Source organism: Triturus cristatus, chromosome 2_1 (genome assembly GCF_964204655.1).
Source record: "Triturus cristatus chromosome 2_1, aTriCri1.1, whole genome shotgun sequence".
In the NCBI taxonomy this organism is placed as follows: Eukaryota; Metazoa; Chordata; class Amphibia; order Caudata; family Salamandridae; genus Triturus; species Triturus cristatus.
In genome coordinates, this window is record NC_140581.1 from 720042875 (window position 1) to 720057814 (window position 14940).

Below are 14940 nucleotides of genomic sequence, written 5' to 3' on the forward strand. Positions count from 1 at the left end.
TCTGCTTAATCTGACGGTGGAGGGTCTCACTAGATCGACACCCTTTAAGTGGACGACTAAAGGGATTACATACATGGGCATTAAAATCACCCCCAAAATATCGGAATTATATCACATGAAGAACCAGGGCCTTATGGGCCTGGTGGCGCAGGGCACGCCTTAATCTTCTGAGTTCACCTGCTTTGTTGAACAGAGACACAGGACATTCTGTTGAGCGTAGAAGATCAGGTTTATTAGCTGCAGCTAAGTACAGTTGTCCCAGAAGTACACTCAGTATGTTCTTAGGAGACTGCCACTTTACTCCGTGGCGCACAATCTTTTATAGCACATAGATTCACCAAGAACACTCCCAATGCATACATGGTTATCCAATGAGAAGAGTTTGATAACAAGATATAACCAATGAGAAGAGTTTGAAAACAAGATATCAAGTAACCCAAATAAACCTCTCTTCCAACTGTTTTTGTCACCCCTCCCCACAAGTTAATCAGTGGTAGTGTCTACAACTCAACTTGCAGGTGGCAGGACATATTTGTATGCTTTGGAGGACAGTTGTGAAATGAGAGAATACAAGTAGAGAATAGCGAAGGCCAGAAGATACGATAAAGTCAGGAAAGAATGGTGTGAACCGACAGACAGTTGAGACAGGGTTTAGTCAAACCAGACGAGGATTAGTGGACTCAGCCAGTCCCTGACATCAGTCTCGTAAACTGAGGCAGAAGGTTATTTGACACGCCGCAGTAAGATTAGCAGAAAAACTTCGTTCATTGTGCTGCAACACAAAATGGCTGTGGAACACAACTGAATACAAGCGAGATCGAAAATCGAATTTTCTCACACGCCACCTACCCCCTTTACAGCGGCAATTAAAAAAAGATCTAAAGAGGTGGGTACCCCTATATCTATCCTGGTTATTAAAATGTAAGTTCTTCCAAAATTACTCTATATGTTCCAAGGCCCCCGAATAGAAGTAGAACGTAGCTTCTTCTCAAGTATACGCTCCATGGTAACACAGTTCATTTGGCAAGGAGGGAAGGCGCAACCTTACCGTAGGGTGCTTCGGCTGTCCAAAGCTGCAGTGGGCTTGGCGCTACCAGATTTTAACTTATATTATAAAGCGGCACAGCTGAGGGTAATCCCAGAGTAGTCAGCCAGGGAGTCAGACAAGCACTGGCTCCTATACATTTTAATCAGGCATTCCCGCCTGCGCTGCAGCTAGGCCCCTTTGAAGCATGGAGGGTGGGGGGCTGCCTTACGATCTCAAATATGTTTCATAATTGGGACGTACGAACCTTTGAGAGCTGCACCCGAGATTTTCAACTCCCTCCCACTAAATGATACAGGTACAAACAGTTAATACAATGGGCATTTCAGTCAGACATGTGGGAGGCAGCCACAAGAGAACTCACACCCATTGAGCGGTTTGCGAAATGGTGTAGTGGTTCAAAGGGCACTGTCTCTTTTATATACAATTTGTTGTTAGATACTCTGCATACTCCCCGCCCCGTTATAAAATCACTGGGAAGGCGCCCTAGGGCTCTCCATCTCAGAAGCTCAGTGGGCTGGAGTAGTGAGGAATATTCCCAAGTTCAATCCCTCCATGGGGCTCTGGGAGGCGCATTAGAAATTATTATTTGATTGGAATCTATACCCCACCAAGCTTAAGAAAATATTCCCTCAGACGACGTTTGACCTCTGTTGGAGGGGCTGTGGGGTGCTGTGTGATTTTCAACATATATGGTGGGACTGTCCCTCGATCTGTCCCTTCTAGTCTGAGATACTGGCGCAGCACAAAGAAATCTTAGGATATCCGCAACTGGATGATACGGGTTTTGTGCTCTTTGGTCTACAGAATAATCCCTTGCAGTTCCAAACACACAGGGGCAAATCAATTATAAGGCTGTGCCTTGGGATGGCCAAAATGGCAGTGACAGCTGCATGGAAAAAAGCGGAGGCTCCATCTCTGACTCAATGGCATGCTAGGCTGTGAAAACGATAACGATGGAATGGTTAGCGGATGTCCTGTCAGACTCCTATATACATTTTGAGTATATATGGGGCCCCCTGGTGTCTTATCTTTCAACGGTCCTGCCTCTATGTTCTTGTCCTGCCAGAAGGAGGGCTCTGCATTTATTCCAATTTTAAAAATACTTGACCAGGGAAACTCTGAGCGCACATGGTAATCTCATACTACCACCGAGAACTTCTGTCTGTATACAGCTCTGTCTCTTGAAACGCCCTATACCCTCATGCACTTCTTTTTTTTTGTTTATTTTGTTGGGGGGATATGTAGGGACGGGGTGGGAGGTGGAACACGCCTTGTTGAGGGGAACTTAATTTGTGATTCTTGTTTAGATTTGGCTATGCCTTCCTCTCTATTGGTGCTCACTGTGCTACTGGAAATAGCAATGCCACTGAGTTGAGGAGTCACTTCGAGCCTTTGTATTGTGTTATGTTGTCTCTTCTATTTGAAAAAATGAACAAGAACTTTGAATTAAAGAAAATTAGAAAGCAGGACAGTTAGCAACACAGAAATGTTTTCAACTATTAACGAAACTTAAGAGGAATTAAGTTGGCTTAATTTTAAAAGCTAGTTATTCCAAAGTGTTGAACACAGAACTCTGAAGGATCTGCATCCCAGATGGTGCTGCCAGTACTGAGGGCATCTGCAACAGCACCAGACATCAGGCCACAGGGTTCTGGCTGGTACAGTCTGAGTAATCAGTGATTACTTCTATTTTTGGCCTGGATTATAGTACATCCAGTGCATCATACAGAATAACTTGTAAATCCGGTGTGATACTCGCCCTTAGCACATGTTTCAGTTGAAAGTATTTAAACACTTGGGTGGGTGATATCTCATATTCCACCCCGAGGTGGTCAAATGGTACCACAATATTTGCCTCCCACACCTCCGCTAGTTTGCTGGTCCCTATCTTGTCCCACTTTCAAAAGTCATGGAGGTTTGTCACCTCCCTCAATCTTGTGCCCATCTATTAGTGGGGTTCTTGGTGTAAGGCGCCTATGCCATCCCATTTCTCTGTTGAGGCCATGCTAAATTGCCACAACTGTCTTCGTCGACAGGAGGGCATTCTTGTGCACTTTCCCATCATAGAGGACATTTAAGTATCCTTTCTCCCCTATCATCTCCCTCTCCAAACGAAAAGCTGGATCCTCTACCTGCGCATACACCCAGCCATTGACCATATTTATCTGTGCCACCTCATAGTAGTGCCTAACATTAGATAGGGTTATGCCTCCCTCATACTTCGAGCGCTGCAGAGTGGTGTGTGCTATCCTCTGGGCAGCCCCAGCCACCTCAACGTTTGCTGCAATGTGTTGAATGCCTAAAAAAAAACCTTGGAGATGCGGAACGGGGTATTCTGTCAAGCGGGGCAAGGCCACCATTTTAAACAGTGCCGCTCTACCCACCAAGGATACAGGTAGTGCTCCCCAGTGTCCTACATCTGCCTCCAGTCTCTGGACCAGTGTTGCAAGATTATCCTCATAGTGAGGATCCCCCTCTTTGGATATCCATATTCCCAGATATTTAAAATGTCCCTTTTCAACCCGGAGCAGCATGGGAAGGTTGTGTCCTGCTCTCCACATATCCATTAGGAAGATCAAGAATTTCACCCAGTTAATTTGCAAACCAGAATACTTCCCGTAAATCGCAAACATTTCCCCCACCAGGTAGAGTTGCATGTCATCTGTCGACCAATTTTACTGTGGTCTTCTCAAAGGAGGTTCACATCATGGGCCACCGTTCTATTCTATGTCCTAGCGCTTCTTTTGTGTCTTTGATAATTCCCATGTGGTATTCTAGCCCTTTCTCTCCTCCTGGCGTGGCTTTGGAGCCGGTGTTCCTATTGCAACCCAATTGTTCTGTGGCTTTGGCGGCTGTATAGGTTTGTTGTGCACCATCTTTGCCCCTTCTCACCTCCTGAGGCTTGGTATGGAAGTCCCTGCTCTCCACCATCCTTGGGGCACTCTCAGGCAAGGGTCACTAGGTCTATTGTCTGGCCTTATCACTCTCTAGTGGGGGTGTTGTCAGGCCTGCCTCCGGGGCTGCAGTCTGTCTGCAGGGTTACAACCTGCCATCCCTTCCCCAACCGCTGCTCCAAAGGCACGTGCACCCCTTGCCTGTCCTCACCATCCCGTAGGCTAGCCACCAGTGCCCTCTGCTCTCGGTAGCACCTAATGCTCCGGCCCAAGTCTTCTGTCGCTCTCCTTGTTCCCCTTACCACGTAAATCTCATAAAGTTTCTCCTGGTGGTTTTCCCCTCCCCCTTCACACACTATGTGGCAAGTGCCATCTCACTTTGCCCCTGGAGGGATTCATCCTCCCTTCTCCCCTCCATCATGCACTCACCATGACCCAATCTATGCCGCTCACTGAGGCCCTGGCCGGTCTCTCCTCTCTGGGCCTTCTTTTTCTCATCCTGCCCTGGAAGGCTGTATTTTGTGTGGCCCTGCCCCCTCAGAGAAAGTGATTTCTTATATAGGGTGGATTGGTGTCCAGCACAAATAATTAAGTCACTGTCTTGTAAGGCCTGGTCAAAGAGTTCAGTAATTAAAACTGAGGTCAACCCCTGGTAGCTGTGGCACAGAGCTTAAGGAAAATGTGTGAAACATTTAGAAATACCAAAATAGCTTAAAAGTCGAAAACACAACACAATAAACATCCCACACCAAGTTATAAAAACAGAGACACATGTAATACACAAAATTACATCTAAAACGACATAAATCCAGTAAGTGGAGCCAAACATATGAATTTTGAATGATTTAAGTGAAAATGGAGGCAAAAAAAGCAAAGCATCTATGGTATTAACCCGTTCCATACGTCGCCGGCCGTCAGACGTCACGGTGGGTGTGTGCGTAGGGCTGCCGGGGGCTGTCCGATTTACGCACGCGTGGAATTTGCCCGCACAGCAGGGGAATGTGCGCCGCGGTGAAGCGGTTAAATGGTCAGGGTAGCCAGACCTCTGTGAATATTGAGGCAGACCGTGATGGAGCACAGGTTGGACATAACAAGTAGATTGACCCGCTAGAGCCAGTAAGTAGGGAGATTCGAAAATGTTTCTATGTCTTAATCTGAAAAGGATTTTTAACTTTTGTTTTGGAGGAAAAACTCTTTGCCACATGGGACGGACCTGAAATTCAATCCGATGATGTGGAACTGCTTGTCAGATACTTTTCAGTCAGTCCCTGTGAAGCTCCTAAATAAACATTTTGAAAAAGTTTCCAAACACCTTTTGGTGCCCAAACAACCACAGGACTGCACTTCTAAGGCCCCCAGGTCATCAGAGTGAGCACTTAGAGGCTCTCAAGGTGTCAGACACAGGGCAACAGCAAAGTCCAGTCCAGGTCCAGTTGCCACTGGTCATCTGTAATTCCTAACAGGAATGTACTCTCCAGCTTTTTTATGTTCTTGGAGTCACACAGGGGACCAGCCTTATGATCTTTTGAGACTTTTATGTTGTTGGAGTTCTTGTGGGATAGAGTCCTTCTCACAGATTGCAGAAACCAAGTTCATATCACCTAGCATAATTTCCAGCAGTGCTCTAAGGGAGACGTAATCAGAGTCTTTGTAGGGTTCACTAGCCTGTGGGTGGGTGACACCCCTAGTTCCTCTGTGACCAATGTAAGAAAAGTTTCTAAGACCCTCACCTACCACAATTGCACCCTACTTTGTGTTTGCCTTACTGCAAGCATGCCTAAACTGCCAGGTTACGGGCATTTTGAAGATGGCAAAAATCTTTAGCAACAATAAACCTGGGCTTTGAAGGCTGGCAGTGTGTGTGTGAGTGTCATAAGGAAATCGCCAGTGTCCTCTAACATCATCTAACACTAAAATCTAGCTAAAAGTAGGCCCAATACCCACAACAAACCTAAATACAGAAGTCTAGTTGGACAAAAGCAGGGTGCTTCAGCAACCAGATGGGATATACAAGAATTGTATTGACATCCTATTCTCTCCCTTTTAAGTGCACCTCAAATCTTACATGTGGCTCAACTGACCTGTCAAGCAGGATTTGACAGTGTGGTGTCAACAGGATGTCCGTAACCCTCACTCTGAATATTTTGTGGAGTTCAGAGAAGTCAGTTCTGCCCATTCAGGTCAGCCTATTGTTTTCTCCTCAGAGGCATTTCACACCTAACCCCATTCTTGAGTACTGGCTCAAAGCTGTCAGAGGATTAACTTATGCTAATTATCATTTTGACAGTTCACGCAAGTAAAGGGTAACTTTCTAAAAGTTACTTTCATTAATATTTATTTAAAATCCGACTTCACCATTGAGTTGGATTCTTGATAAGTATTACAAATGGTGATCCAATTATATTTCTAACGTGTCTCATTCCTGAGATAGTGCTATTGGTTTAAAATACCATGCACTCTACAGTGTTGGCTACAAGGTTTACATAGGACTGACTTACTAATATTTAAAAGGGGGATTTACCTGTTAAGACAAGTTATTTCAACATGTCATACAACAAGTTTTACACTGCAGTAGTCCGGCTACAATGGCAGTCCTGAAGCCATGTTTAACCATTTTCACGCTAGTGGATTGCACTAGCAGTCCACACGTGACATTTAATTTCGACGCAGTTGAAGTATTTTCACACAGTATAATATGGCCATATAGAAAAGTTAAATAAGCCATTCGGGCATTAACCAGCTTACGTTTTTAAGAGGTCAGAACACATACAATGGGCAGTGTCTAAAAACCAGCAATACAATTCAGAATAAAATGCGGGTGACCAAGCAAAAAGGGGCATTTCCTCATAGGCAGAATTGCTACATTCATAAGTACACATTACACATGTAAAATTCCATCAATCCTAATTCAGTGAATCATGTTGTGAAGTTTGTTTGTCATGTGCAGTTTTTGTGCCTCAAAGATAATCTTACCTGCAGGGTAAATTATATAACTGGCCCCAAATAAGGTCGCTTAGTCTGGAATCGAACTCTCCTCTGGTTTCCCTGCCTTTCTCGTAGCTTCTGTATCTGACAAAATCACATTCACAACTAGCACTACATTGAAGCTCTAAAGACAGTCTCAATGGTGCATTAATCCTCTACCCACTTGTGTGCAGCATGCAACCGGAAGAGTTTGATCCTTACCATGGATTCAGAATATTTTCACAAAATATGTTTACAAAGAATATAAATGAATTAGTGGTTGTTTTAAAAATCACAGTCACCCACCACACTTCTTTCTACCCAGGACACTTGCTGTTTGGCACACCCTATTGCCAATTCCTTTGATTAGTCTCAGGTCAAAGACTGCGTTCCTCTTGGGTAAACTCTCCACCCTTCCCCTTAGTGTTTTGACTTCATGAAGACAGACACAGAACCATTTCTTTCGCAACACTTGGTGTGCAGCAAGAGTTACCCTGAATAGGGGAGGAAGCTGCCGTCTTAAGGTGCCTGGTAAAATACTTTATAATTACTGATATTCAACTGCCACAGGAGCTAAGTAGCAAAAGGCAAAAATAAAAAATACACGCGAAAAAATTATAGCACTGCAGATTGTTCTCGAAGAACACAGATAAGCTATCACATGTTGGTGGTTCTTAGATACATTTCTTGGATATTTGTTCATAAAAGACAATTGCTGTGTTTTTAAACAAGAAATATCTTGTCATAGGTTTCCAGAAACCCATATTACATGGACTGTGCTCATTTGGATTTGCTGGTAGACACGTGTTAAAGCAATTTGCAGATAACGATGTAACAAAGTTCAAAGCAATTAAGGTAATGTGACGGACTTCATTTTTATTGTTATTGCGTTTTTTATCTATAGTTTTCTTCATATCCGTATTAATGTGTTTGATGACACATTTTCAGCAGAAAACAGCCAATATGTTTAGCCATTTGTAAGCAGTGTCCTAAATGTAATTATTTAGAGCCTGAGTCACATAGTTTTATCTGTTTTATGTGTGAATTGCTCCTGAATTTCCAAGCCCGAAAAATATATATTTTCTTGAGTAGGAAATACTTACTCAAAGAACAAATGCGTAGTGAATCTGGTCTGTAAGTAAAAATGTCTAACTCCAGGAAATGTACACAGCTGAAGTGTTTTGCTTACAGGCCTTGACACACCAGGATATCTATATCCTCAACCCTCACATTGTAAGCACATTACTAGCCCTTTATTGGCCATATGTGATCTAAGATCAGTGCCAAATGTGCCAACTTCCCCTGCGATAGTTCTTCTGTCCAGCGTGCCTGCAATCCGCTACCCTCTGCTGCTTGTCTTCCTGCTGCCCTCTGTTTGTGCATCCTCTGCTCTTTTCTTGCTATGTCTCGCCTTTTCTGCTCATCTTTCTGGCCTCTGTTTTGCCTTTCCTACTGGTTTTTATGCCCTCCATTTTGCATTTTTATGCTCGTTTTTCTGCCCTCTGTTTTGCCCTTTCTGCTCGGTTTTGCCTTTTCTGCTTGTTTCACTGCCCTCTGTTTTGCCCTTTTCTGCTCATTTGTCTGCCCTCTATTTTGCCTTTTTCTGCTAGTAAATTCCGTCTTCCTGCCATTTCCCGCCACCCAGCACCCTGCCCTCCTCCTGAGACCTACTTAATGGAGGCCACAGTGCAACCCCATTAAGCAGGTCTTCATTCCAGCCTCCCCTACAGAAGTTCTCCTCTCCAGCTTGCCCGCAGTCTGCTACCCTCGGTTGCCTGTTTACCTGCTGCCCTCTGTTTATACCTCCTTTGCTTTTCTACTTGCTCTGTCTTGCCTTTTCTGCTCATTTTCTTCCCTTTGTTTTGCATTTTTCTGTCCTCCATTTTGCCTCTTTCTGTGCGTTTTCCTGCCTTCCGTTTGGACTTTTCTGCTCGTTTTTCTGTGCTTTGTTGTGCCCTCTTCTACCCTCAATTATTTTCCCTTTCCACACACTCTTCAGTGCTCAGTTTTTGGATTAGTAGCATGCAGAGGTCACAGAGCTGTCGAATAAACAAGAGGCGAACCTATATTCACTGGATTGATCTCATTACTTGCACTTTGACTGTTTAAAAGAGAACATTGAGAAGGACAGAATGAAGCCCACAGTTCTGTCTGGACTATAGTGGAGTAGAAAGAGTGCCTTCGTAGGTTTGTGAGAGTCAAATAACAAAATGAAGCATGACTTAACAGCTTGGGTAAAAGTGCAGTTTAAAATGGCAGTAGCTGGAGAAAAGGTCCACAAGCAGCCCATTTTCGCTGGATTAAAGCACCCTTGTCTGTCATCCCAGAAGAATTAACTACAAACACTGAATCAACATTCCCATTTCTATGTCAATGAGAAAAGCCTAGACTTGTGTGCATCAGTGAAATGTTACTGTGTGTGCCTGAAGGTCCAGTAATCAATGAGTTAGCCTCTTAAGTATATTAGTCTTTGTCCATTGCTTTCATAGCTTCGCTCAATTCAAGGGATTTACTCAGTGTTCAGAACACATAGCACTATATTTTAAGCACTGGTACTGTCATACAAATAGTCCACATAACATTCTACTTGTGATCTCCTTGCATCTTTTAAAGATAAATCTTATTTAGACTAGAGCCAGCACGTCCTCTCATTAACATCTCAGCCAGCTCTAGGTCATTTTGTCTCCTGTCTATCTGGTCTTCGAAATTCTGATGTCCGATCTAACCAGAAAAAAACTTGTAGGTACTGGTTGAGTGCCTGTTTAGGTGCCACTCTTATGTGTATCGAAATTGAGACCCATTTCTTCCTTTAAAAAACGAAAAACATAAAACAGGAGCCAGGCCTGTACTGCTTATATTTGAGTTTGGTAAGAATGATCACTGTACCAAAGGAAAATAACTTTCTGGAATCTTTGCATCTCACCTATATGTTAATTATGAGAATGATTCAAGATTTACTGACATGGAATAAGTATCATTTTCCTTAATCCCCAGTCATTCAGGATATATCTTTCACATGCATTCTCTTTTATACCATCAGTATAGTGAATGCTCAAAGGAAGCCATGCATGTCATGGGCCTCAGAGATGCAGGTTCGTCAGAAGGGGTCAAATATCTGGGTATGTTCATCACAGAGGAAAGAGCCTTGGCATACGAGGCCAACCTTCAATCTAAGCTTGTGGTTTGGCCAAAGATGTAAACTTCTGGATCTCCCTCCTGCTATCCCTGATAGGCCGCTCGGCCCCTGTTCAATTGGTCTCCCTCCCTTGACTTCTATATTGGCTCCAAAATTACCACTTCCCAATAGGATGGGATGTCCTTATTAGAGCCAATGCTCTCCTGTGAGATATCCTTTCGGGTAGGGGAGTGCCACGGTTTGCTCTTGAGAAACTTTGTAGGCCCACCCTCGCGGGCGGCATAGCCACCCCAGACTAACTGTTATACTGCAGAGCCGCCAAACGTTTGCTGCTCAGCGACTGGTGGTTAGAGGGATTTGAAGGCCTGATCATGGGTCAAGAGCATCTCCCACATCTATTGTATGGTGGCGAAGTACTGCTGTCCTTGCCCGCTTCCACTCTGGTTGTGTTGTCGGCTTGGACAACAGCCACGATCGCCATGCTAGAAACCTCGCTGTGGAGGAGGCCCAGACTCTCAAAGGTGTCTGCGCTCCTTGGCTTCACCAAATAGGATACCATAGGCATATCAACCCTGGAAGACATGCTTCATAAAGACACTATTAAGTCATTCCAGAAGCTTCATGTGGATAATCACAGACACCACACTCAGTTTTTCCGCTACCTCCAACTCAGACATTCGCTCACAGCATACTTATCGACAACAGTCACAATTCCAGAATACTCATTCCTGGAGGCAAAAATCGTACTCACCGACATCAGAGAACACATTCTGTGTGTCCTCTATCAGATGCTGCTGCAAGTTATGTTATTTGCACTTGTAGCGCGCACAGATACTCCGAGGAGTGTCCCTGCGCGAGCCTGGAGAAAGGGAGAGTAAGCACAGACACCTGAAGATTCTTTTAAGTAAAAAGATAAGGCTTTAATTTTTTTTTAAATAGACAGAAGTCTTGAATGCTGCAGAGAGCCAGAGGGAGTGCGTTCCAGGCAGTGGTAGCTCTGACAGCAAGTGAGCTACCCCCCACTCTAGTGAGCCAGAAGGGGGGATTAAAGGCCAGGAACTGAGAAGATGAAGACATCTGGCGGGGGCATAGAACTGGAACCTCTTCTGCAAATAGGAGTGGCCGCAGTCATGCAATGAACGATGGACCAGGGCCAGAGCTTTAAACTTGACTCGATTGGCCACAGGCAGCCAGTGGAGTGATCTCAAATGCTGTCTGACACTGCTTCTCATCGGGATGTTAAAGACAAGTCTTGCAGCGGCATTTTGGACACCCTGTAGTTTACTAAGGAGATATCCCGGCAGGCTGGCGTACAAAGCATTGGCGTAGTCGAGCCGCTTAAGTATCAGGGCCCTGGTCACTGTTTCCTTAGCTGCTCTGGGGAGGAGCGGGAGAAATTTCCTTAGAGTTTTAAATAGACCAAAGCAATTCCCCCCTATCTTCTTAATCTGGGCGGAAAAAGAAAGATTCTCCTCAAACCAGACTTGCAGATTTTTCGTGGGTTGCCCCGTTGCGGCTGGCAAGGGAAAATCCGCTGGCCATAGAGTTTCTCTGAACTGGGGAGGGAAGAACCCATAGAGAAGAATTTCAGACTTGCCCTCATTACATTCCAGCTGTGCTGAGGAAAGCCATTGAAAGACTGCTGCTAAGGCAATTTTTGGCCAGTAACGGGGAGCAGTCTGATTTTCCCCAGGTAAACAGCAGCCGAGTATTGTCAGCGTAAGCTATAATTTTGGCACCCAGCTCTTCAGCCAAATAGATCAGAGGGGGACATAGGTTAAAAAGAAGGCGGCTCAAGGAGGACCCCAGTGGTCACCTCCTGAGGTGAGGAGGAGAACAGGGGGGATCCAAATTTGCTGAGTACGCCCTTCTAAAAAAGATTTGAGCCAACTCCAGGCAGCACCCCAAATCCCCATGTCCGCAAGGCGGGTGAGCAACAAAGAATGGGGGACAGTATTGGATGCTGCCGAGAGATCCAACACCATGAGAGCTGCCCTCCCTCCTGCATCCAAACATTCCCGAATAGCCCCTCAGACCACCACCAAAGCTGTCTCAGTGCTATAGGAGGCTCTGAATCTGATTGAGCTGGATGAAGTAGGCCAGCACCCTCGATGAAGTCTGTGAGTTGTTTATTGACCACCCTTTCGCAGGCTTTCGCCATAATAGGAAGGAGGGAGATGTGGCGGTAATTAACTGGGTTCAGCAGATCTAACGTTTGTTTCTTTAAGAGGGGCAGATTCTTGGCCTGCTTCCATACTAAAGGAACAAGGGCCTCCTGAAGGGACAAATTGATAAGTCTATTAGCTTCAGGGTTCACTGCCTCTGCGACCAAAGCCAGGAGTCTGGCTGCACAGGGATCAGTAGGGGAGCCTGACTTGTTATGTTATGAAGTTTGTAAAGCGCTCAACTCACCCTAGGGCATCTCGGCGCTACCTGACAGACTAACATCCTGGGCAGGGGGAAAAAACAGAGAAATCAGAGTGAGTAGATCAGAAGAGAAAAGCTTTCAACTTTTTCCTAAAAAGTTCGTACTTAGATATGGATCGCAGACTTCAATGCCTTAAGGATCTTCAGCGACTCAGGGAGGTCAATAGGTGAGAAAGCCGCCAGGAAGAAGGACCCAGTATGTAGCCACTCCAAGGGCGAGGGCCTGGTCATGGAGTGATCACCTAAAATAAAGGAAGCCTGGATGGAGCAAACCTCATCATTAAAGAAATTTGAAAGTACCACCAAGCGTTTGATGAGGGAAGTACCACAGAATCCACCCTCTGGGCCATAAAGTTCTGGATGATGGAGAAGATTTCTTTAGAATTGTTCCTCGCTTGATCGTTGCGATCCGCATAATAAGAGCTTTTGGCCCGAGCTATAGAGGTGTAGTACAGCTTCTGGACTTTCCTAAGGTTCAATTTCGCCAAAGGGCAATAATTCAGCCGCCATATACATTCTACCTTTTTGAAGTGTTGTTTCTGCAGTCTAAGCTCATGCGAAAACCATGGCTGGGAAGGAGAATCCCTGGATAGTATGCAGGGGGTCATGGGAGAGGACCGGGCCACCGCCCTCTTGATCCAACTGGAAAAGTTTTCAAGAGCGTCCTCCAAATTAACAGAGAGGGTTGGACTAGGCTTAGCTAGAGCGCAGCTGAAGGTCATCGGGTCAATTTTAGCAAAGTCCAGGCTTTGACCGGTATTGCTCGGGGGAATACTACCCTCCAGAACCCAGGAAAAGTATGTTAGGAAAGTATCAGACAAGGGCACCGACGGAGGATCCTCCACCTTGAGAAGGAAGTTGGAACAGATAGGATCTAGGATATGTCCACCTGAGTGTGTCGGTGCCCTGACCCATTGAGTAAGCTGGGCTAGGTTAAGAGAGTCAGTGATTTCCCTGGAGTCTCCCACCTCATCTTTATCCAAATGGATATTAAAATCTCCCAGAAAGAGATAATTCGTAAACCGCAACGCGCGGGGTAATCAACCTGATCCCATGATAAAGGTGTGGGAGGCGCAAGTTCAGAATTTGGGACTGCTTAAAGACTAGGACTGGATGAGGTGATAGCTGGTCCCAGGGAAACTGTGGTAGCCTCTCAGTTCCACCTCATACAACTCAAATTATTACACCCAGCATACCTCACGAGAACATGGCAGTTCAGTATGGGGCTGGCTGGCTCAGGGTGCTGCCTACATTGCAATGAGCCCACTTGGGGCCTACTGCACTCCTTCTGGGCTGCAGGGCCTTATCGCACTTCTGGGAGGGGGTATTGGGAGCCCTGGAGATGGTTTTGGGTTGGAAGATCTTCAGAGAGCTGACATTGATTCTGTTGCACATTGTAGAAGATGTAGGGGTCAACAGATTTAAAAAGGCACTACTTCGGCTAGGTCTGCTGATCGCCAAATTAGACATTACAAAGACATGAAAGGATGCAACAGCCGCTCCCCTCGACAGATGGAAGAAGAGTATGGACCACTGCCTGGGCCTAGAACACCCGGTATACCAGGCTCCACAAAGACGTTAGAAAATCCGGACCGACTGGGCAGTACACAGAGGGATACATGAGCCATGCCCCCCTCTGCTCTGGGCCAGGAAGGGCTAGATACGTTCCTTCTTGGCCACCTCATGTTGACTTTCAGGGGAGGAATGTTTAATGTTTATGATCGTTTTGTAGCATGTTTGTTGGGCTCATTATGCGGCAGTGTAATGTGATCGTACCGACGCAACTTAATTGTGGTGACTGTTGTATATCACGCCTGATCGTGTTAAAAGTTAAAACCTTAATAAAAAAGTAAATAAAACAAAACCCAACTATGAAAAGGTATAGAGAGGGTTTTTGGTCAGCCTTCTTCACCCTTTTGCTTTCATATGTTTTTCATAGTTTGCCATTGCTATTATAGGCGATCTGTCAACGCCATGGCATTTTTAGGGTGTTTACATTGTCCCATTTTTGCTCCCATTAGATTCTGCAGACTCAAACATGATGTAGAACATGAAATTGAGTTCCGTTTTATGTTATTTGATGTATTTACATGGCTGGCCCAACAACATTTAATTGCTAACATGAAGATTTGCTGCTTGCTGTTTGGATGCCCAAGGCTGTCATAAAAGAAAAGGCACTGTGTTATTCGCTAATAACCCATGGGCATTCACTTGTTTTACTTGTCTGTCTGTATAACTTGCTGTTCGATTTACAGCTATTTTTGTTCTCAAAATAAATAAGTGCAGACACATAGGCGTTCTTACAGATGTATTGCAAATACTGGCCCTTTGTCAATAGGAGCTTCAATGCACTGTTTTGCAGTATATATCTTTTAAATTCACCATCTTAAATTCACAGCTAATGTTGAATCTCAATTTCATAACACTTATTTGAAGGTGGAGCTTCACTCTTTTGAAGGAGTGTATCCACA

At 45.0% G+C, this 14940-nt stretch overlaps 1 protein-coding gene across 1 annotated transcript in view; it reads left to right on the top strand.

Moving 5' to 3' along the window:
- Positions 1–14940, top strand: part of HSD17B4 (hydroxysteroid 17-beta dehydrogenase 4) — a 974808-nt gene that overhangs the window by 830437 nt on the left and 129431 nt on the right. The window contains exon 19 of the mRNA XM_085632660.1: positions 7655–7761. Coding sequence (XP_085488786.1) covers positions 7655–7761 — 107 coding nt within the window. The remainder of the gene's footprint in view (positions 1–7654; positions 7762–14940) is intronic.